Source organism: Elephantulus edwardii, unplaced genomic scaffold (genome assembly GCF_000299155.1).
Source record: "Elephantulus edwardii isolate Elephantulus edwardi_28Jun2011 unplaced genomic scaffold, EleEdw1.0 scaffold00567, whole genome shotgun sequence".
NCBI classification, from domain to species: Eukaryota; Metazoa; Chordata; class Mammalia; order Macroscelidea; family Macroscelididae; genus Elephantulus; species Elephantulus edwardii.
In genome coordinates, this window is record NW_006400317.1 from 115,468 (window position 1) to 139,439 (window position 23,972).

The window sequence follows — 23,972 nt, forward strand, 5'->3', positions numbered from 1 at the left end:
TCCAGTCATTTTTGGATAATCTTCAGTAGAATCTTGCTTGCATGTGAAATCAATGATATTGTTCTATAGTTTCCACACTCTGTTGGGTCACCCTTCTTGGATTGCACAATTTAATGAGTGGAGGGTGGGGTGGGTAAAGGAAATGGAAAGATCTGGTGTGAAAATTAATGTATATGAACTTTTTAAGTAAACTAGTATAAAATAAAAATTTTATTTAAAAACGAAAAGATTACAGCCTTGGAAACATATGGGCAGATCTACTCAGTCTTACTTTTGGGTCTTAAGTATAAAATGAGTTAATATAAATAAAGAAAACCCTTAGAACATTCATGGAATATAATAAGCACTGTTGAATAAAATATAATTGCAAATCTAAGTCGGTGATGTAAATGGTACAGCCTTGGATGTGACACTTTTAAATACTTCCTGAGAACACCTAATGTTCTCTGTAAGAGTATCTTTTCTTTATATCTGTGGGCCCCTATTGTAGCATCCCTGTTAACACGACACCCCTAACTAGACATAATGACTTTTGTAAGGGCTTTAACCAAACTTGGGATTTGTCTTCTAGGAATCTCTGCAGCAGCAGCAGAAGGAACAAGAAAGAACCCTTAAACAGTATAGGGAGCAGCATGCTGTTGCGCTGAAGGTACCTGCGGCATGATGGTGTCCTTGTCTCTGGAAAGTGGCAGGCCTTAGTTTGGAGGCCTAGATTTCCCAAGCTGAGCTCTGACCTGTTTTCTGCTTTGCAGGGCAAGGAGGAAGAACTACAGGGTGTTAGGGATCAGCTCCAGAAGACCCAGGAGGAGCGAGATAGCTACCTGAAAACCATTAGCAGCCTGAAACAGGTCAATAGTCCTGCCATGTTCATCTCAACATAAAGTAAGAGGGCAGGGAGTGAGTGACTCCTGCTCTTCTGGTACCCACCAACTAGGCTTTCTATCTCACAGGAGGTGAAGGACACAGTGGATGGGCAACGAATCTTAGAGAAGAAGGGCAGTGCTGCAGTAAGATTTGGAGTTACCCAAGCAAAGCCCCTTTCTGGCCTGTGGCCCCCACCTTTGGGCCTAGTGGACCTCAACCTTTATCTCTATTCCTGGTCCCCCACAGCTCAAGGACCTCAAGCGGCAGCTGCACCTAGAGCGGAAACGGGCAGACAAACTGCAGGAGCGGCTGCAAGATATTCTCACCAACAGCAAGAGCCGCTCAGGTGAGAGTAGAGCAGTCATAGGGAGGCATAGGCACAAAGGGCTCGAAGGCCAGAAGCCTTTCCTGTACCTTGTTTCACTGGCACTTCTGTTTTTCTTCAGTTTGTGGTTTTCTTAAACTCTTACCTTTTCTCTGTATCTCTTTCTTTTTTTTATCTGTCCACATTTATCTATTTCTTTCTAAGGTCTCTGTCTCTGTCCTTTGCACTGTGCCTCTGACCTGCTTCTGTCTCTTTCTTTCTCTGTTTCATCTTGGTTTGATTGGTTGTTTTTGTTTTTTCTGTATTTCCTGTCTCTTTATTCTGTATCTACTTCTGTTTTTCTCTGGTTCTCTCTTCCCTCCACCCCTGTATTTTTCTTCTCATTCTTCTTATCTCGTTCTCTTTTTATCTTTTACCTGTGTACTACCCATTCATATATACTCTGACACCTCACTTGGTGTTTTCAAATAAACAGTATTCATTCTATCATTCTCTAAATATGGGCTAAACCTCGCAAGTCCAGGGCCCCTGATAGGAAATCCCCAGGATCCCTGCACTCTCTAGGAGCGTCCAGTATAGCTAAAGAGACAGATTTACAAGCAGACCGCAGCACTGTGGTATTTTAATTATGCTGCTAATCTAGTTTATGTTTTTCTAACATTTCAGACTGAAGATAAACAAAACAACCTTGAGTTATTTTCACCTCTTTTTAGAAGGGGATGGTCTATAAATGCATTTAAATTCATAAATAAAATATAGTAGTGACTGGAATGTCTCATGTCACAGACTCAAAGAAAACTTGCCCCTTTGTTTCCCCCAATAAGAGCATCCATGGAACCTAACTTAACCACCCTCCTCTTGCTAGAGGCACCCTGAGGTGTATTCTTAGCCTCCTCCCAACACCCAGAAAACAGCCGCAAGAGCATCAGCACAAGCTCAGTGCATATGCTTTTAAGTGACATGGCAAAATAGATTTATCATCAAATCAATTTTTCTCTAAGGCATTCAGTCTTCTGGAGTAACTTCTATTTATAAAGGAGGATTTTTTTCTATTTTATTACAGATGAATGTAAGAATCACCAAACAGACTATAACTGTGTACCATACACAATTCTTGTTTATTATATTGTTGTTGTTGTTGCTATGTGCCGTCGAGTCGCTTGTGACTCATAGCGACCCTATGTACAACAGCCCTAAACTCTGCTCTGTCTTGTGCCAATCACACTGTCTCTGACACTCCCATCCCGATTACCCAGTCACTGAATCAATCCACATTATAGAGAGCCTTCCGCTCCTGCGCTGTCCCTCCATTCTCCCAAGCATGATGCCCCTCTCCAAGGACCAGTCTCTCCTTATAACATTTCCAAAATGTGTTAGACGGAGCCTCAGAATCCTTATTACCTCTAAGGAGCCACCCAGTTTAATCCTTTCCAGGATGAATTTGTTTTCCTAGTAGTCATTGGTGCTCCCAATACTCTTCTCCAGCACCACAGCTCAAAGGCATCAATTCTCCTTCTATCCTCCTTGATCATTGTCCAACTCTCTGATGCATAACAAATGATAGCAAAGACCATGGCCTGTATCAGACGCACCTTAGTCTCCAGAGAGACACCATTGCTCTTCAGTACTTTGGAGAGGTCCCTAACAGCAGACTTTCCCATGGCAATGTGCCTTTTAATTTCCTGGCTACTGGTCCGAAGAGTGTTGACTGTGGAGCCAAGCAAACAAAGCTGTGAACAATCTCAATCTCTTCACCATCCATCCTGATGCTGCCAATTGGTCCAGTGGTGAGAATCTGAGTTTAATCTACTCTAATAAACACACTATGTATTAAATTCAGATTTAGTTACATGGCTATGAAAGTCCATCTCTGCTTTTTTTCTATCTCTGGTCTGTCTTTTCTCCTTCTGTATGGTATGGTCTCTTTTATCTGCTCTTTGTTTTCTGTCTTTCTGGATTTTTCTCTGTGCATATAGGTGTGCATCTTTGCCTTCTCCAGTGGTCTCTTTTCCTTTGTGCCTTTGCTTGGTACATTTGCCACTTTATGCCTGTTTTTTTATGCCATATTTCTTTCTACTGGTCTTTTTTACTTTATTCTTCACTGTTTTTTCTTCTGGTGGTTGTGAGGTGAAGCAATTGATTGTCCTATCCCCTTTTCCCTATGCCTTCTTTCCCTATACTTTCTTTCTCCATACTCCACTATCTACCTCTTCCCATCTGTCAACTCTATTTTTTCCTTTTCCTGCCTGTCACTGCCCTGGAATCCTGGAGGATTAAGGCTCAGGTTTTTGTTTTCTCAATTCTCAGGCCTTGAGGAGCTGGTTTTATCAGAGATGAACTCACCAAGCCGGACCCAGACGGGGGACAGCAGTAGTGTCTCCTCCTTCAGTTACCGTGAGATCTTGCGAGAAAAGGAGGGTTCAGTCATTCCAGCTAGGGTAAGGAACAAGGAAGACTTCCTATCTAAATTCTGTGACCTGCTTGCAACTCTCTCCCACCCTGGGCCTAACACACACACTATCTAAGCAAGTTCTCCCGAAGCTTAACAACTTGGATCCAGATATCTTAATGAGATCTCTCTGGCTAATTCCACTTTTCCTGGTACCAAAAAATTATGTGGCACATAGTTTGTGCACCACCCATATGTGAAACTTCTTTTTACAACTTAAAATTATTGTTACCTATCATGTAAGCTTCTTTGCCAGATTCTTTTATTTGAAATAGCATTTTATTACCCTATGCATCATGTGTGCATTGTAGAAAATTTTAAAAATAAAGACATCACCACCACACAAATGAACAATGATTTAAAAAAAAATATATATATAAATCATATCTTTTTACCATTCAGAAGTTACCACTATAAATCCTTAGTTTATGCCCTTCCAGATTTCTCTGCTTTGTTGACTCTGTATATGTGTATAGATATGTTTGTATATGTGTGTGAGTGTGTTATTTCACATACAGGAGAACATTTGTAATCTATTTTTTATTCAGCTGAATTCTGCCATGCCAGTTTGAAAAATTTTTATCCCATCTAATATTTTGACCATTAAATTTCTCCACTTGCCCCAAAAATTCCCCTTCACATGTTGTTGTTGTTGTTATGTGCCATCGAGTCGTTTCCGACTCATAGCGACCCTATGCACAACAGCTCTAAACCCTGCTCTATCCTGCGCCAACCGCACCGCCTCTGACACACCCATCCCGATTACCCCAGTCACCGAATCAATCCATCTCATAGAGGGTCTTCCCCTCCTGCACTGTCCCTCCACCCTCCCAAGCATGATGTCCCTCTCCAAGGACCCGTCCCTCCTGGCAACATGTCCAAAGTATGTCAGACAAAGCCCCAGAATCCTTGCCTCCAAGGAGCAGCTTGGTTTAATCCTCTCCAAGATGGATCTGTTTGTTTTCCTGGCAGTCCAGGGTACATTCAGTACCCTTCTCCAGCACCACAGCTCAAAAGCATCCACTCTCCTTCTGTCCTCCCTAGTCATTGTCCAACTCTCTGATGCATAACAAGCGATTGCAAATACCATGACCTGTATCAGGCGCACCTTAGTCTCCAGAGAGACACTGTTGCTCCTGAGTACGTTTGAGAGGTCCCTAACGGCAGACTTTCCCATCGCGATACGCTTTTTGATTTCCCCTTCACATACAGGAGAACATTTGTAATCTATTTTTTATTCAGCTGAATTCTGCCATGCCAGTTTGAAAATTTTTTATCCCATCTAATATTTTGACCATTAAATTTCTCCACTTGCCCCAAAAATTCCCCGATAGTTGGTTTTATGAAAATCAGAATTTTACTTCAGAGCACCTGCTCCATATATTACCTTAAGTCTCTCTTTTTAATGTGGTCCCTTTTTTCATGATAGAAACTTATTGAAAACACTGTAGAAAGCCCCACTTTTAGTACTTCCCTCTTTGCTTCCTTGTGGTGTCTTTTTGCATGTTCCTTTCTCCCCTATTTTTCCTATTAACTGGAAGTTAGATCTCATTTACTGTAGGATTTCCCATCATCCTTTCATCAATGCTACATTATGTTTTAATTTCCTTTCTTCCTTTAGCCAAAAGAAAATAAAGACTCCGAGTATGTCAGGACCTGCCTATGGGCCTGCCCTCTCTATCCACTCTAGTCTTCTTTCCCTTCTTAGCCCATCATTCCTAGCTGGAGTAAATGTTAATAGGCCTACAACTGATCTCACTTCTCCTTTTTCCTGCAGTCTTTGTCTAGCAGCCCTCAAGCCCAGCCCCCTCGGACAACAGAGCTGTCTGATGAGGAAGTGGCTGAGCTCTTTCAGCGACTGGCAGAGACACAGCAGGAGAAGTGGATGCTGGAGGAGAAGGTGCAGTCGGCCTATCTGCTTGTTCATATGGAGTGCCATGGATGGGTGGGTGGAAGTCTTCTGGGCCCTTTCTCATTTGTAAATGTGTACACTTGAGAAGTCTGAAGTGGACTGGGCCATCCTGTAGGTGAAGCACCTGGAGGTGAGCAGTGCCTCCATGGCAGAGGACCTGTGCCGGAAGAGCGCCATCATTGAGACCTATGTTATGGACAGCCGGATTGGTTAGTGCCCCCCTCCTTAGTCCTTATCTCTGACCCAGCCCTCTCACCTGCCTCTTTCTTAATGAATATTTGCTTCTTTTCTTACCTCTTGGAACTCATCAAAATTACTGTCAAGGCTACACTGATAGAGTGGGGAGAAGAGCGAACAGCTCCTATCTGTATCTTTCTGTCCTTTCTTAATCTTGGCACCTTCCTCCTCTTTGTTATTTTTCCCTTTTCACTCTCCGTTCTTTATTGGTATCTCTGTGTCCTTTCCCCCTCTTCTTCTCCCTGAATCCATCTTTTCCTTGTATCTCTTCAGTCTCTTTTTTATTTCGTCGTTCCCACTCCTGCTCAATATCTATGTGTAAATTTTCATTCTCTGTATATGTACACCTTTTTTTTGGTTCTTATCTCTTCCTTTTCTTCCCCTTTTGTTCTCTCTTTCCTCCTCCCTCTCCCACTTTTTCTTCTCTTCCCTTGTCTTTCTTTCAAACATTCTTCTCTCTTGATCAGAATACTACCAACTAATTCACATATGCTGAGTGTTTACTGTGTGCTCTGTTCTTCACATGCTGTCATATATATTCAACTTCTATGAGTTAATTATTATCTTTATTTCATAGAGGCTCAGGATGACAGCTAGTAATTGGCACAGTCAAGGTTTCACATTTTAAAGTCTTCACCTCCTACATAACATGGTTTCTTCCTCCTTCCTCTGTTGTTCTTTGTTTCCCTCTTTTCTCCTGTCTTTGTCTGGCTGACCTCTGGCTCTGCTGAGAGCATAGTTCTCAGCCTAGACCCTTGCAGATGTATCTGTGGCAGCAGGCCACACTGACCGTAGCGGACTGGGCAGCGTCCTAAGAGACCTAGTGAAGCCAGGCGATGAGAACCTTCGAGAGATGAACAAGAAGCTGCAGAACATGCTGGAGGAGCAACTCACCAAGAACATGCACTTGCACAAGGCAAGTGTGACCAAGCAGCTTACCAGTCTATTCATCCAGACACATCCTGCTCACTTACATAGCCACTGGTTCATCTACAATATATCCCATCCATCTAGCCACTCTCCTGTCCTCCATTCCATTTCCCTACCCAGTTATTGACTTTTTTGGTCCTCTCATCTTCCCATTTTATCAGCTTACTCATCTGTCCACCCTACTATTTACCAATCTTTCCACCTATTTAATCATCTACCTACTCTGTGTTTTTTCCCCCCCCACATTTCCTTTGATGTACTTGTTTCTCTTATCTGGTCATCATTCATTCCTTGCTATTTGCCTACCATGAGTTCCCTCATCCATCCTTTTAGAATTGTATCTACATGCCATCCTGCTAACTAATGCTTCCTCCATTATTAGGGGAGTTCAAAAGAAATCATATCCAGTTCCTGCCTTTGAGAAGCAAGCTTAGAAGAGATAGGGATTATATCCATGCCATACTGGTTATCTGTTCCCATATTTGTAGCTTGAGAAACTCCTTACATCTATATATACTTCTATTTTATTTAGAAAGTATATACAACAAAACATGCCTTCTCAGTTTGCACATGTACAATTCCGTGACATTTTTCGAGTTTTTCAACCATTCTTGTTATTCTTTTCCAAGTCATCCCACCACCATTAAAATAAACTCAATGCCCCCTGAGCAAAAACTCCTCACAATACCTTTTCTGAGCTCAGGCTACAGCTGAAGGCTTCGTGAGCGTCTCTTAATATCTTCTCATTCCAGGTCAGATGTAGTTGAGCATTGATTAATGCAGCAAGAAAGAAATCACAGTTCACACTCTAGGTTTAGTAAGGGAGCTACCCCTACCTCTTCTCTGGCTCCTGATGGCTCATTTATTTCATAGGACATGGAGGTTCTATCTCAGGAAATTGTGCGGCTCAGCAAGGAGTGTGTTGGATCTCCTGATTCAGACCTATTGCCTGAAGAGGCCAGCTAAAGACCTACAATCTGCACGCACTTCCTCCCCTCCTCACCAAGATTCCATTCTTTTGGGCTGTTGTGGGAAAATAGAGGCTTGGGCCAAAAATGAATAGGTTGGAAAATAGAACTTTAAAGGGATTGAAAGCCTCATGGGTGATGTTAAGGACCCTGACTTGGGGCAGAGGCCCCTCGAGTGGGAATCCTGAGGGGAGGAAGAGGTATTTTGGGGGGGGGGCTGACTCTCAAGACCATATGTCTTCATCTCTGCATGAGTTCTCTCTCACAGATCAATTTTTCTTTTTTAATTTATATCTGTAGTCCTCGCTACTCTGCATTTGGGATTGGGGATTCTGGGTGAGGTTGTGATCTGTGTTCAGCATTTCAGCAACATGCGTGTATATGTAAAGACTGCGAAGCCAAAAATACCATCTGGTCACATGGACCCAGCACTGACTCTCTGGTCTCTTCTTTCTAACAAGCAAGGATATGCTAGGCATGGGACAGGGTAGAGTTGTCATTCATTTGGATTGGGGAATGTGGTGTTTGCCTACAACCAATTTTGCACTCCTTTCACTGCCCTCAGTTACTGGATCCTCAAATGGAATGGTGCAGAAATATCTGCAAATACATAGATGTGAATGCATGGAGTCCTAAGTGGAAAGTTGTATGGATTGATGATTGTTAAAAGGGAAGATAGATGAATAAATGATAAATGGATCATTAGTGGATAGGTAAAAATTGGACAGGTGGGTATATAAAAGGACAGATGCATGTGTGGGCATATGAGTAAATGAACAGATGAATGAAGCAGATTTATGGGCAGGGTGGGAGTAAATGGAAAGATGGAAAAGAGTGAAGGGATGAGCTAATTAATTGGAAGGGTAAAAGTTGAGTGGAAAAACGTGAGTGGACATATGGAAAGATGAGTGAGATTGATGGATTGAATAGCAGATGAAACAGGAATGTTGGTGGATGGGGTGAATAGACAAATGGATGATCAGATGTGTGGGTGGAGGGAGGCAACTATGTTGTTGGATGGTGGAGAGATGGAGAAATGAACAAATCAGGGGTACAGACTAGTGGATAAGTCAATCGAATTGCTAATATTAGCCTTGCCACACTTTAATTACGAAAGATTAGGAACTCTACGTGCCCTGTCCCATCCCCTTTCACATTTCATTTAATATTATTCATGATCCTGTGTTATCATGAGTCAGTACTATCTGAACAGTAGTGAGTGAAATGACACTATCAAGTTTGTATCTGACTGCATCTGACAACTGAAGAATCTACACAAGTTACTTGCTCAAGGACACAGTGCCTTCCCACAGTACTCTACACCCAGTGTGCTTGCCACCTGGGAGCAAAACCCTCTAGGGAAAGGGGTAAGATTTGAGGCTACTTGATGTGAACAGATAAGGCAAACTGGACAACTTGGTATGGGGGTGAGGCCTAGATTTCCTAATCTGTACTAATACTACCACCACCACCCTCTTTACATCTACAGATAGGAAAGCTGTTTCAGCTTTAAGCCATGTTAGAGTTGGGGCTCTGTACATCTCATTAGGGCAGAAGCTATTAAGGCCTGCCACCTAGAGAAGCACCCCTCACCGCCACCCGACCTCTGGCAATTCCAGCCCTTCTTCCTGAGGAGCAGAGAGGGGACACAGAGCTGTATCATTCCCTATGGCACTGTTCTCTGGGGCCATTAACAGAGGGATGCCTCCCCATCGATCAGATCTGCTAAGTGCTGCTGATTCAGGCGGTGGAGGTGGGGGCCCCTTGGGACAGAGAGAGTAGGGATTGCGCAGGAAGAGCGAGAGGAGTCCAGGAAGGAGGTGAGGGAAACTGGCAAAACTCCCTGCCACCCCCATTTTCCAGATGACGCAACTGAGGCCCAACCAGCTTAGTAGGAGGCGGAGTCTCCCCAGGGTCCTCAGGCTGTCCTAGGGGAGGGGTCGCTGAGAGCTACGAAGCTGCTCCCTTCCCTCTGCATCTCTGCAAGCTCTGAGGGGCTGGGAGAGAGAGCCAGAGGAAGAGAACTCTGGAAAGCAGCTCTGCAGAAGGGGCTGGGAGCTCCTGTGCTTGGTACCCCATTCCCACTGCTGTTGCTGCTACAGCAGGCACACAGGTGAGGACAGCCCCATGGGAAGGGGGAGAGGGCCACCAGTAAAGTTGTCCTTGCTCTTCCCTGGTCCCCCCCCCCCCATACCCTAGCCCATCTTGGGAGAGTCTTCAGCCTTACCCTTCCAAGGACCCAGCCCCCTACCTGTCTTTGCTGCCTTCTCCTTTCCTAGGCTTGGCTGTGGTCACTGCTCCTGCTGTTGCTGTCCACCACAAACGGCCAGCCTCTCAGGGTGTGCTTTCCCCAGATCTGTCCCCAACCAGTGGTATCCAGCCTTATCTGCTCTCCAGCCCCTTCACCACCCTCCTGCTGCCTCTCCCCCCACCCCACCCCAGTCCCTAGAAACACATGGAACTCCCTTTCAACATTTCACACCTTCAGCATTCTTTGTGGGGATCTCCTTTTTTTAGATACATTTAGTACTCTGGGGTTATGTTCAGTTTACTTTCAATTTAATCTTAGTCCCTCTGAGTTCCTCAGTACCCTCTTTCCTAGAACAAATCTGAGTCCTTCGAGAGACCATCCCCAGATACCTCTCAGATTCCTTAAAAAATAACCCAACTCCATACCTACCAGTCTAGTTATCCCACTCCCCTCGCAAACCCCACTTGGGGAGGTGGGTCTCAATCTTCCCTTCTTTTCCCAGATTGCCTGTATATATTTACCCTTTAGGCTATTCTTGGAAGTTCTAGGTATTCCCAAGTTACCTCCTAGTCTTTTACAACCTCCTGATCCAATGCTATCCCTCTAAATACACCAACCTCCTTTCTAAGTCCACCAGGAAGCTCTAACAGCCTCATCTTTTCCTCAGAATCCTCAAGGTTACGAACAACTTACCTCATCTATTTGTACCCCTTTGATCCCTCCCCCTACCCAGATAAACACTTCAGGTCCCAGTTTTGCCCATCTGGATGCTCTGACCCCTTTTATGATCTCCAGTCCTTTTTTCCTTCTCCTAGAACTCTTGAGTGTACAACCCTCTTTAGGTGTTTCTGGACTCCTCTAAACTGCCTCAAACATTATGCAGGCACACGATGGACACTCTAGAGTCCTTTCAGTCTCTCTAGATACTGCTTGAGGTCATTCACATCCTTACCAGATCCCTCTTTTTCTACTCCTCTCCCTGACCCCTAGTCCTTTATCAGTACTGAAGGCTTCTCCCAACTTCTTCATAAATATCCTCTAACTCTCTAGTTCCTCCTCCTGGTTCTTCTTGGCCCCTGTAGACAGTTTTCCTGTGCAAGTGGCCAAGGGCCTCTCAAAGCCCCCACCATCCCAGAGATAGCCACATTCTCCTAATCTAAAGGAGAGTGACACACACCCCTTCCACACATAACCCTCCTGAGTCTTCTTGAGCCTGGGAAGCAGCAAGATGGCAGTAGGCATGGCCACATGGCTACCTTTTGCCCGGGCAGCTGCTGTGGGCTGGCTTCCCCTGGCCCAGCAGCCTCTGCCCCCAGCACCAAAGGTGAAGGCCTGCAGGGATGAGGTTCTGGTGGTGAACGTGAGTGGGCGTTGCTTTGAGACTTGGAAGGACACGCTGGATCACTATCCAGATACTCTACTGGGAAGTTCAGAGAAGGAGTTCTTCTACAATGCTGAATCAGGCGAGTACTTCTTTGATCGAGACTCAGATATGTTCCGGCATGTGCTGAATTTCTACCGCACTGGTCGATTGCACTGTCCACGGCAGGAGTGCATCCAGGCCTTTGACGAAGAACTGGCCTTCTATGGCCTGGTACCTGAACTTGTTGGTGACTGCTGTTTTGAAGAGTACGGGGATCATAAAAAGGAGAGTACTGAGCACCTGGCAGAGGATGAGGAGGTTGAGCAGGTTAGGGATAGGCCAGTACCACCAGCAGGCAGCTCCTTGCGGCAGCAGCTCTGGCTGGCCTTTGAGAACCCTCACACGAGTACCACAGCCCTGGTTTTCTACTATGTGACTGGCTTTTTTATTGCTATATCAGTCATTGCCAACGTGGTGGAAATTATCCCATGCCAAGGCCCTGCACGACATTCCTCAAGGGAGCAGCCCTGTGGCGACCGCTTCCCATTGGCCTTTTTCTGTATGGGCACAGCTTGTGTGCTCATATTCACAGGTGAATACTTCCTACAGCTGTTTGCTGCCCCTAGTCGTTGTCGCTTTCTACGGAGTGTCATGAGTCTCATTGATGTGGTGGCCATTTTGCCCTACTACATTGGTCTTTTCATGCCAAAGAATGAAGATGCCTCTGGTGCCTTCATCACGTTATGTGTGTTCCGGGTGTTTCACATCTTTAAATTCTCCCGGCATTCACAAGGCCTGAGAATTCTGTCTGGGCTACACACTCAAGAGCTGTGCCTCTGAGCTGGGTTTTCTCCTCTTTTCCCTAACAATGGCCATCATCATCTTTGCCACTGTCATGTTCTATGCTGAGAAAGGCACAAACAAGACCAACTTTACAAGCATCCCTGCAGCTTTCTGGTATACCATTGTCACCATGACCACGCTTGGGTGAGTGTGGATCCTGTGCAGGGAGCTGCACGCCTATTGGTCAGTTACACTCACTCTGAGCTTAAGAAGGTTAGATGAGTGATCTCACTTTTTGAGCTTCAGTTTGCTTTCCTGAAAAATAAGAGGGCATTTCTTAATCTCCAAATTTTCATGGCTCTGATCAGGCCTTGATTTTCCAGGTCAGAAGATTTTGAGTTCAAGGATGGTAATTTCTATTGACTTTTTCTCTGGCTTCACTTTTTGCCCTGTGTAAGATAAGAAATGATTATTCCTTTATCATATAGAGAGGGTTCAATGCTACTTCAATTGTGAAGGTTCTTTTTCTATTTTGAAAATGTTGTTAGGTGCCGTCAAGTCGTAGCGACCCTATGAATGGAAGGCCTGAGCACTGTTCATAGAGTTTCCAGAGGCAAGCCATTTCGGAAGTGGATGCCACTCTTGCTTCCAAGCTTGTTTTAATCGGGAAGCTGCACCACTGTCCACCATGGATAACCATAATCACATCTGGCACATCAGTGTCACTGTGTTTAGCATCACAGTAACCACTAGTTACCCCTCTGTACAGCAATGCACAGACCAGCTGTACCACCTAGAAGAATGTTTGACAAATAAAAATCAACACAATTTGAACCAGGCCTGAGGGCTGCAGACTAAAATCACCCACCTTGGGCTTGGTAACATAACTTTCTGTCCACTAAGGCCAACATTGTCTATGTTGTTGTTGTTGTTAGGTGCTGTTGAGTCGTAGACGACTCATAGTGACCCTGTGAATGGAAGGCCTGAGCACTGTTCATAGAGTTTCTGGATAGAATTTTTTTTTTTCTAATAGAAAAATATTTATTCATGTCTTCTAATCCTCTGTAACTTTGTAATTCCTTGGTAGTCCCCAGAACAAGATATTTTCAACACTATCTTTTTACTTTCAATCCCTGAAAGGAAAGAGAGTTGGGATAAAAGTTAACAAATGGAACCACCAAACACATGGAATTCTTAAAGACATTGTCTATCTAAGGCATATACTATGCCTGATCCTTCTCTGAGTTTCCAGCACTAGGACTAAGTATACAGTTGGTACTCAGTATTTGTTGAATGAAGGAAGGAATGAACTTGATCAGTGCCTTAGCAGAGACAGAAAAAATTGATTTGTATAAATGAATTCTGGTTGGAGGTTCAGGATGGACTAACCAATATGGAATCCCTGACAATGAATTAGAACTGTTTAAATTCCTTATACCCTATCCATTCCTCACAACAAGTCTGTCAGGACAGACAGCTGCCCATGTCTCATAGTTAAGGATAGTCTGGGATGACATATCCCAGAACCAAGTTGGAAAGATTTTTGAGTAGAATTCTGAGTGGTCAAAATGAGTGAAAATAAGGAAAGACCATCCTAACAGGAGAACATAGCCTGAGCAAAGTTCTACAGGCTGGAAACTACAGATCCTGTATTTCTACAGAGCAGTTCTGGCTGAGCCTGTGGCCAGAACAAAATCATGCTGTGTGATATTGGGCAAGTTGGCTATGAAACCTTCTTGAGCTTCAGTTTCCCCATTTATTAAAAATGATGGTAAGATTGTGCTCTGTCTTTATGGAGATAGATAAAGGGGGGGGTGTTTCAAGACTTTCTTCCCTCTATTTTTCCTAAGAGTTTCAAAGATTCTTCTGGGGAAATAAGGAGGAAGGAGATCATGGTTTGAGAAGGTAAAAAGATTAAGGCAAAACCAACAGGTTGCTTCTCCCAGGGCTCAGTGCCTTCTCAGCTGGCTTGTCGTGGTGAGGATCTCTCCCCAGGAAGCTTATTACTGCTTTTGACAGCCTCATTCTCTCCTATTTCCAGTTGACTTACATACCTGGTGCTTAGTTTGGATGGCAGCAGATGCGGGGGGCTGAGGGCCAGGCCCATTTCTTATTTGACCCCAACTGTGTGCCCTGCATTTTGTAGTGCAACAAACTGAGGGTTAGAGTTTGAATGACTGACCAGGATCACAGTGTGAGTCAATGCTGCTGGGGTGGCATAGGCCAAAGAGGTGGGTGGGTACTTTTCCTCACTATGGCTTACCTCCTCTTGTCCAGTTATGGAGACATGGTGCCCAGCACCATTGCTGGCAAGATTTTTGGATCCATTTGCTCACTCAGTGGTGTCTTGGTCATTGCTCTACCAGTGCCAGTTATTGTATCCAACTTTAGCCGCATCTACCACCAGAACCAACGTGCTGACAAGCGCAGAGTACAACAGGTAACCACGTTTTCCATCTAAGCACCTCTTATGCCCTTCATTTCAGAGCAGTCTACTCTTGGGTTTATCGCATGGCCTTTTACCTCTTTTCTTTGTAGAAGGTACGCTTAGCAAGGATCCGATTGGCAAAGAGTGGTACCACCAATGCCTTTCTGGAGTACAAGCAGAATGGGGGCTTTGAGGTAGGTAGAGACCCATACTAGGGGAAAGGTGAGCAATGACAGGTGGGAAGAAGATGCTGAAATTATCCCTCTGCTCTACCCACTCCAGGATAGTGGCAGTGGGAAGGAACCAGCACTGTCTGTCAGGAACCATTCTGCCTTTGAGCAGCAACATCACCACTTACTGCACTGTTTAGAAGACAACAGTAAGGCCTGATGGGAGGAGGCATGGCAAACTGGAGATTCCCACTGATCAAAGCCATCTTCCTCTCTGGGATGGAGCTGGGAAAAACTACAGTAAAATTGAGCCTTGATGGATGGGCAAGGGAAAGGAAGAGAGAATTTCACAGAGGAGGAAACAACCTCAACAAAGGTTTGGAGGTAGGATCAGTTCCCATAATGCACTCTACAGCTTTTTCTTTCCTCTCCCCACAGTGCCATGAGTTCACAGATGAACTTTCAGTGAGGCCCTGGGAGCTGTCGCACTAGGTGGCCGCAACAGCCGCAGTACCTCCATGTCCCTCCAGCCAGTGAGAACCAGTGATCTGTTATCTTCTTGCTGCCCTCACAGGGCCAAACACCATGTCATACGCCTTGCCAACTCTACTCTCTCAGTCAGACATGGCAGTATGCAGGAGCTGGACACACTGACTGGGCTTCAGAGGAGCCCTGCCCCTCAGAGGTTAAGTAAGCTTCCCTGGAGAAGCTCAGGTCACAACTGGGAAGCTCAGAGCTTAGATCAGTGGGTCTGAGAAATCAAACTTGAACCCTTCATGCTGGTAACTTGAACTTCCCTTGTTTTTTTTTTTCACGGAGGTTAAGTTTATTTACAAACATAAGCAGAATGCTATGTGTTCAACAGAGTTTGAGCCATTCTTCAGAGGTTAAACTTCTTAAAACGCTCTTCTTATCTCCTTCATAGATGAATTGAAACATCTTTATTTCTTAAGCAGCTGGTGTCTTACGATGAAGAAAGGCACAGCAAATCCAGACCCAAAGTATACAGTCATCAGTAGTAGCAACCGCCACTTGTTTTCCACCGAAAAAGGCAAATTCTTCTCTGGGCCCTCCTCATAGTGGCTTCTACAGACCACAGAGGTGGTAAACGTTCGGATGCTCTGCCCGAACATAGTGATGCTGGAGGCTCTGCGACAGACGCAGAGATGAAGGACGGAAGAAATGGCGACACCCGAACTTCCCTTGTTTTAAACTCCATGTTCTTCCAACACTTATTTAGCACCTGTTGTATGCAAGGAACTATTTTAAGCACTTGGGATATAGAAGTGGAAAGGACAGACTTAACTTGTTCTCCTGGAATTTATATTCTAACATCAGAAGAGAGGTAGTAAGTATACAGATTATGTAATATGTTAAAGATTTCTAAGTACACACGAGAAAAATCAGGCTTGAAAGAGAGTATAAAGCAGGGACTAATACAATTTGAATAGTTTAGTCAGAGATGGTTTTACTGTAGGGACACATGACTGAGATCTGAAGGAGGGAAAAGAGTGAGCCATACATGTATCTAGTTGAAAAGTTTACAGGCAGAGTAAATAGTTGATACAAAGGCTCAAATGCAGGATTGTGTCTGCACTTCAGTCACTTTCAACTTCTTTTCTCTGTCTGTTGCATGGGAATAACAGTATTTCCTACCTTCTAAGGTTGTGAGTTAATACAAAGTACAGGAGTACAACGTACAATGCCTATAACATAAGGACTCCAGAGCTCACATTCATGCAAGGGAAGCACTTAGCATAGTGCCATGGACTTGGTGGGTGCTTAACAGATCACATGATTGTGTGGCAAGTATTAAGAATAGATAATGTTTTAAGAGGCTTCCATATTCCTTCTTTGTCCACAGCCGCTCAAGCCTCAATGCCAAGCCACGTGATCACCCTCGACCTGCATTGTGACAGCGGGGACTTTGTGGCAGCCATTATCAGTATCCCTACCCCTCCTGCTAATACTCCAGAAGAAAATCAACCTTCCCCCACTGATGGCAGCAGTGGCAGTGCCAGCAGCACCCTTAGGAACTACAGCCTGGGTACTCCGTGCCTTCTCTCTGAGACTGTCAAGCTCTCTTCCCTATAAGGGGTGGTTCTGCCTTTCCAATGGGCTCCCTCTATTCTTGGGGGCTTCATTCCAAAGCAATATTTTGAGGAAACAAAGAAAGGTAGGCTCCCTACCAAGAAATATGCAATGCAGTTTCATGGAATGGCCCACTTAGTGGGAAAGTAGCCAGGAAATAGGAATCTTCTCCCACTTCAGATGATTTTTCTAGCTGGCCTCCTATAGTCTCCTTCTTTCAGGCCCTAAGGTAGGCAAAGCTCCCCTCTGAATGTTGGCTCTGGTCTGGCTGAGTTGTGTAGGTTTGAGACTTAAGAGAGACACTTCACCTCTGATCTCAGGCCTAACAACTCCCACACTTTAAAATTTGGAATGCAACCACCGGCTTCTATGGGCTATGACCTCAACAGTGACTTGCTACTCCTAGGGTATGGCTGAAGTATCAAACTACCTTTCCCAACAAGACAGCACAAAGACCATCAGCCCTTTCTCTAACTACTGGAAATAGATCCCTATAGCCTCATCCTCTACTAGGACTCCAGAAAATTCTAGCAATAGCAGCTGCTGCCATATTATGCAAAGCCTCTGCCCAGTTTGCTGTAGCATCTACATCTGTCCTCATCAGAGGGGGTACCTCTAACCTTTCTTTTTCCTTGTCTGGTTTTTAAACCAGTCTTTCTTTTTGTCTGGTTTTCTTCCTTCCTGAGTTGAACTGGAGTCTGTACTGGCTAAGATAACAGCCTGGCAGCTAGCAAGAGCTGAGCTGTGTTTGGATATCATGAGGTAATTCCATGTTCTCAGTTCAGATTTCTCAGGAACTAAGGTATAAGTTGTCCCTGAATTCTGAAAATTGTGGAAGGCAGAAGGAACTTCTTTAATTCCTACTTCTCCTCAACTCTTTTCACATATTCCTTTCTCTTCTCCCTCTTGGGTCACCTTCTGGAAATCTGGCATCATCTTAGGTTCCCAGTTCCCAGCACTGTCCCTGTGGAGTAGTTTCCATCAGTCAATAAAATGATGTAGTTTCTATCAGTCAATAAAACATGAGGAGAGATGAGGACTGAGCACCTCCTGGCTCTGGGTCTTGGGGGTTGAGTTTGGCTGGGGTAGAGTAGGGAGCTATAATGGCCTAGTGGCAAGAAGCTGAGCTGCAATCCCGAAGGCATGTGGTTTAAGTTCCTTTCCATTGGTAGAAGGGTCTCGTGTAAATATATATATATATATATGCAGAGGAGAGGGATAGGTTCTGGAAGATTGGGATCTAGGAGAAATGAAAAAGTGTGGTTTGAAAAATTCAATCTATAGCCAGTGAGTAGTCTAGAATGTCTGGAGACATGCCCTTTTTGGCCATAATCTGATCAAGCTCCCTCATTCCCAGGTAGGGAAACAGACTCACAACACATAGTTGGTTAGAAGAGAGTTAAACTTGGGTTTTCCTTACAGAAAACAAATCTAAAATGAAAAAATAACTCTAATAAAAAAATCTCTCCAGTTTGTAGAAATCCTCTTTCTTTTAGAATTTTCCTTCCTTCTCTCCCCTGAGCTACTGGCTACACCAAGTTAGTGTGTGACTGAGCTCTGTGGAGCAATAACAACAAAACCCACAACAGACCCTGAATCCAGGCTAAGTTGGACTCCAGTCTTTGTGTGAAAAAAATTATTTACCTTCTTATGACTCAGTTTGCTAATCTGTGAAATAGAGATAACCATATTCACTTATACATCAGACATTTAAGGTATATCACATGCTAGTTCTTGAGATATAGACTCACAGAGTTGGGCACAGAGGGCAGACAATTAAGCAATTATAGTGTTACAAAACTAAGATCAATGGGTTATGTTGTTATGTGCCATGAAGTCAGAACCAACGCATAGCTGACCCTCCAGGAGGTTTTTAGAGGGTGTAAATTGCATGGGAGATTGCCCATCTTTCTTCCACTGAACAGCTGGTAAGAATTGAACTACCTATATTTGGATTGGCAGCACAACTCCTTACCACTAGGCCATGAGAGCTCCCTAATAGAACCCAATTTACCTGGCATATAAATAATGCATTGAGGTTAACCCAGCAAAGACAAAGGAGTTTTAGGCAGGAGAAACACCATGTACAATGACTTGGAAGGATATAAGGTAGGCCAGATCACAAAAGACCTTTGAAATGAGGATATGGATTTTGGATTTCATCTTAGGGATAATGGGGACTTCTGAAGGATTATAAACATGAAACTACCATGATAAATTTTGTTTAAGGATCATTCTGGCTGTGGAAAGTACATTGCAGAAAAATAGTCTTGGAGGCAGGAAACACAGTGAGGTGGTTTTTTGGTATCCAGTTGGTAGGTGATAGTGGTTTGAACCAGAGTAGTGAAAATACAGTTGGAAAGTAAAAAGATTTAAGAGGTTGAGCTGGCAGGACCTGGGATTGACAGGCATGTGGACCTGAATAAGGGGCAAGCAAGTTGATTCTCAAGTTTCTGGTGTGGACAATGATTGGATGGGCCATTCACTGTCAAAGGGAACATGAAAGTTGTTAGTATACAGTGCTAGACACATAATAAGTTAGCCATAATCATGATTAGTTTTAGAAGTGTCAAACTCAAATTCAGTGCCATCATGTAGATTCTTATTCATAGTGACCCTCCATTAGGTTCTGAGGCTGTAAACACAAGGAGACTGCCCATTTTTCTCCCAAGGAGCTGCTAGTAGATTTGAATCACAAGACCTTTTGATTTGCAGTGCTACAGCTATGGACATCACCAGAGTTCCTTTCTAAAATGTCTAGTAGTGAGTGGAATATATGGATCTAAAATGAGATGAACAGACCTGGATGCGCTCATCAAGTTGTGCCAAGAAATGTGGAGGACAACCAACCACCTGGCCAACTGACTGGAAGAGATCCATATTTGTTCCCATTCCAAATACAGGCGACCCAACAGAGTGCAGAAATTATCAAACAGTATCATTTATATCACATGCAAGCAAGATTCGGCTGAAAATTATACAAAAACAAGTGGAACAGCACATCAACAGAGAACTGCCAGATGGTAGTCTGGGTTTAGAAGAGGCCGTGGTACTACGGATATTATAGCTAATGTTAGATGGATCTTGGCTGAAAGCAGAGAATACCAGAGGAATGTCTATCTGTGTTTCATTGACTATGCAAAGCTATTTGACTGTGTAGATCACAACAATCTGTGGCTGAGAGGAATGGGAATCCCAGAACATTTGATTGTGCTTAAGCAAAACCTTTACTTGGACCAGGAGGCAGTCGTCAAGACAGAGCAGGGAAACACCACATAGTACAAAATAGGGAAGAGTGTATGCCAGGGATGTGTCCTATCTCCATACCTTTTCAAATCTATATGCAGAATGGATTATCTGGGAGGCTGGGCTCTGTGAGGAGGAATATGGCATCAGGACCTGAAGCACTTGCTGCAGAAGGTCAAGGACTGTTGCCTTCAATATGGAGATTGAAGCACAACATCAAGAAAGCAAAGATTCTCACTACTGGGCCAACTGGCATCATTATGAGACACAGTGAAAAGATTGAGATTGTTAACAGCTTCAGTTTGCTTGGCTTCACAATCAACACTCTTGGTACCAGCAGCCAGGAAATGAATACATGAACTGCATTTGGGAAAATCTGCTGTCAGGGACCTCTCTAGAGTACTGAAGAGCAATGGCATCAGTCTGGATACTAAAGTGCGCCTGATCCAGGTCACAGTCTTCGCAGTTACTTGCTATGCGTCAGAAAGCTGGACAATGACTAGGGATGACAGAGAATTGATGCCTTTGAGCTTTTGTCGCTGGAGAAGAGTATTGAATTGAAGAGTACTGACTGGCCTGCCTGAAGAACAAACAGGTTCGTCCGAGAGAGGGTTAAACCAGGCTGCTCCTTAGGATTCTGAGGCCTCGTCTGACATACTCTGGGCATGTTGCAAGAGTACTTGGAGAGGGACATCATGCTTGGCAGGGTAGAGAAAGACCCTCAATGAGATGGATTGATTCAGTGACTGGGGTCATGGGGGTGGGTAGGTGTTCAGAGACAATAAGGTTGGCATATAAAAAGAGGGATTCCAAAACCAAAGCACTACCAGTCTACTTGGATGTAAACAAGGACATGACAGTAGGTCCTCTACAAGCACTGACTTCAGGTTACAATGATGTTTCCTAAATATTCACTTGCGTGCCACCACATGGGAATGGATTCCAACATATAGCAACATGAGAAGGCGTAGAATTGCCCTCTTAGGGTTTTAAAGAAACAGAGTGTAAACCAACCTCATTTTTTCTCTCCTAAAGGGTTTAAACCACTCACCTTTCCACAGCAAAAACTTTTTCATATTTTTAAAAAAAGATGTGTTGTGCCTCAGAGCTAGCCACTGGGACCAGATCAACGCAAGGGCGAGAAAGTAAGTCGGCTTCCCAAACAGCCAAGTCCTCACAGTCTATCCTATGGCTGGCCCGTCCAACGTCGTGACGGTTTCTCTGAACCAATGAGCTCAGAATTCAGCCTGTTGTCAAGATGAAATGGCGACCGCCACACTATACAGGATTCACAAGTGGGTGGGACCGGAAATGACGCTACAAGGGAATGTGAAGTTCTTGGAGTGTTGATATTTTCATCAGAGCTGATTGCAGGCAATTTGGGAGCCTGGAACGGAGGAACATTTGTTATTGTCCACAGACTAGGCTGTGCAGCCCTTTCTCACTATCCACGTCTAGGAATCGGAACCTGGGGAGAGAAGCGAAGATCAGGAAAGGTCAACGAAAAGAAAGGGAGGGAATGAGGGTACCAACTTTTAACTGTAATCTAAAGCGGAGGGCATTAGGAAGGCGAGAGTTCGTCCCTGATTGGCCCGTAGGCGTCATAAAGGGCCTACAAAGCTCTTTTGATTGGTTCGTGCTCTCAACTGTTGTGGCGGCGATCTTGCCCACGTACTTCCGAACAAGGGGTCTGAGCTGTTCTCTGGTGTGTACACAGAAAGACACCCGAACTGCACCTGGTACATTAAGAACCTGCAAGGGGGCGGAGCGAAAAGGTTACTTGTTTTGGTTCTGTTTCCTCTGAAGCAGAAGGCAGAAGCGAGCACAACATAACCTTGCTGGACTTGGAGAGAAGGCTGCAGAAAACTCACAACGTTATCTTTATCTTGGACTTCACACCGGGTTTTCCTCCCTACACGACCCGCGCGGCTCTGAGGGTTCTCGAACTGGTGCTTTAATACCTTTATCCGGGTTCCGCTCTTCCCGACGTGCTTCGCGCATCACAGTAGCCCCCACCCCCTCCCCGCCCTCATCCGGGTTCTCTCCCAGTGTGCCCAGCGCCGGGTTTGCTGGGGGGTACTCGGCGGTACCGCCATGACTATTCTCCCCAAAAAAAAACCACCGCCTCCCGACGCCGACCCCACCAACGAGTCACCGCCGCCCGGGCCGCTGCCCTCTGCGCCGCGCCGCGGCGGGGGTGTGGGCGTGGGCGGCGGCGGCGGCACGGGCGTGGGCGGCGGTGACCGTGATCGTGACTCGGGCGTTGTGGGGACTCGTCCCCGGGCCTCGCCCCCACCTCAGGGGCCGCTACCAGGACCGCCCGGCGCGCTTCACCGCTGGGCCCTGGCTGTGCCACCTGGCGCTGTGGCTGGTCCCAGGCCTCAACAAGCCTCTCCACCTCCTTGCGGAGGCCCAGGAGGTCCCGGAGGCGGTCCGGGTGACGCGCTGGGAGCAGCGGCAGCGGGCGTGGGCGCGGCGGGTGTGGTGGTGGGCGTGGGCGGTGCCGTAGGCGTGGGCGGCTGTTGCTCCGGGCCAGGCCACAGCAAGCGACGGCGTCAAGCCCCTGGAGTTGGTGCAGTTGGTGGAGGTAGTCCTGAGCATGAGGAGGTCGGTGCAGGCTACAACAGTGAGGATGAATATGAAGCAGCTGCAGCACGTATCGAGGCCATGGACCCTGCCACTGTTGAACAGGTAAGTCTCCCTTAGGGCCAAAGGCCTGAGTTCTCACTCTGCTGAGATTTGTGCTTACTCTCAGGGACAGAAGGCTACCCGTAGTGACAGATGTGTCTCTGGAAATGAGGTTTAAGCTCTGGCACTCTCATTTTGGTATAAATGCATCATCCTTAAGGAAAGGAGCTTGTGTAGTGTGTGTGGTGCCCCCCCCCGCCCCCCCATGCATGAAGTACAGACCTTTGGAACTTGAGATATAAACTCACCTCAGACACCGTAACTCCGGTAATAGCCTTTTAAAAATATAAGATTTCTGGCCTTGGTGACTTGAGCACAAGACACCCTCCACTTCACTTGTAAAGTGAGTCCTAAAGAAGGCCCTGCTTCCCTTGGGGAAGACGTCTCTTGGTCAGGACATGGATAAGAGATAGGATTCTGAGGAAAAGTCTTTGTCTCTCCTCAGGGACAAGAGATCCTTCCCCTTAGGGCCAAGCACCTGGACCTTGAATATAACTCTCTCCACTAGATGGTCCTTTTTTAACTTTTTAACATGAGATTCTTTCTATTGTTGCCTGAGGCGTTTATAGAGGAGGACCTGAGTGCCCCTTCAGGGTCATAATTCTCTACCTTGAGTCCCTTCAAATCTGAGATATCTTCTCAGGAATTGGAAGATACTCTGTCCCTCACCTAGTTAGCTTGCTTCTCACTTTCAGGGTCAGGAAAATACTCTTAGCATCTCAACCTATGTTTTTCCACAAGCTTTTCAGAAACAGGGAAGAGGTTTGAGGTATGTTGGCTCTAGGAAATTGCCCACATTCCTCTTCCCTTTGACTCAAGTGATCTATATTTATTGGGGCCAGGACCTTGTCTGGAGATCCCTGTTAGCTCTTCTCCTTCCACCTTATCATTCAGTCATTCTGGCAGGATAATTCCTCTGGACTCGTAGGATCAGAACCAGAAGTTATTTCTTCTCTCTATAGTTGTGTAAAGTTTGCCTTGTCTCCTCAAAAGATGTAGGGAGTGATAAACCCCAGATCCCAAAATAGGAAAAAGGGCCTATGCTGTCAGTTACTTATAAAACACCTCATACCTTCTTATACTCTTTTCTGGGCCTCAGTTTCTCTGTAATGATAGTCGTAGTAAGGGAGGTTGAACTTACGTTCTAGTGATCTTTCCAGTTCAGTGGGTCCTAATGTTGTTGTTGTTGTTATGTGCCGTCGAGTCATTTGCTACTCATAGCGACCCTATGTACAACAGCCCTAAACTTTGCTCTATCCTGTGCCAA

The 23,972-nt window shown here is 45.2% G+C and overlaps 3 protein-coding genes across 4 annotated transcripts in view; all 3 read left to right on the forward strand.

The window, feature by feature from the left end:
- GRIPAP1 (GRIP1 associated protein 1) overlaps positions 1-7,683 on the forward strand; it is a 37,901-nt gene extending 30,218 nt beyond the window's left edge. Inside the window, 9 exon segments of the mRNA XM_006903319.1 lie at positions 572-649; positions 753-848; positions 951-1,007; positions 1,111-1,210; positions 3,497-3,627; positions 5,416-5,538; positions 5,666-5,759; positions 6,549-6,703; positions 7,591-7,683. Coding sequence (XP_006903381.1) covers positions 572-649; positions 753-848; positions 951-1,007; positions 1,111-1,210; positions 3,497-3,627; positions 5,416-5,538; positions 5,666-5,759; positions 6,549-6,703; positions 7,591-7,683 — 927 coding nt within the window.
- Positions 7,684-11,164: 3,481 nt separating this feature from the next.
- On the forward strand, positions 11,165-16,774 carry KCND1 (potassium voltage-gated channel, Shal-related subfamily, member 1). Its single transcript, XM_006903320.1, is given in 9 exon segments — positions 11,165-12,103; positions 12,105-12,286; positions 14,360-14,522; positions 14,621-14,704; positions 14,793-14,889; positions 15,096-15,134; positions 15,137-15,365; positions 16,545-16,575; positions 16,577-16,774. Coding segments are annotated over 9 exon segments (1,962 nt in total).
- Positions 16,775-22,056: 5,282 nt separating this feature from the next.
- Positions 22,057-23,972, forward strand: part of OTUD5 (OTU domain containing 5) — a 68,691-nt gene continuing 66,775 nt past the window's right edge. The window contains exon 1 of one of the 2 annotated variants that reach the window (XM_006903321.1): positions 22,057-22,708. In XM_006903321.1, coding sequence (XP_006903383.1) covers positions 22,112-22,708 — 597 coding nt within the window. In that variant the 5' untranslated portion in view covers positions 22,057-22,111. The remainder of the gene's footprint in view (positions 22,709-23,972) is intronic. The other variant, XM_006903322.1, reaches the window with a different exon arrangement.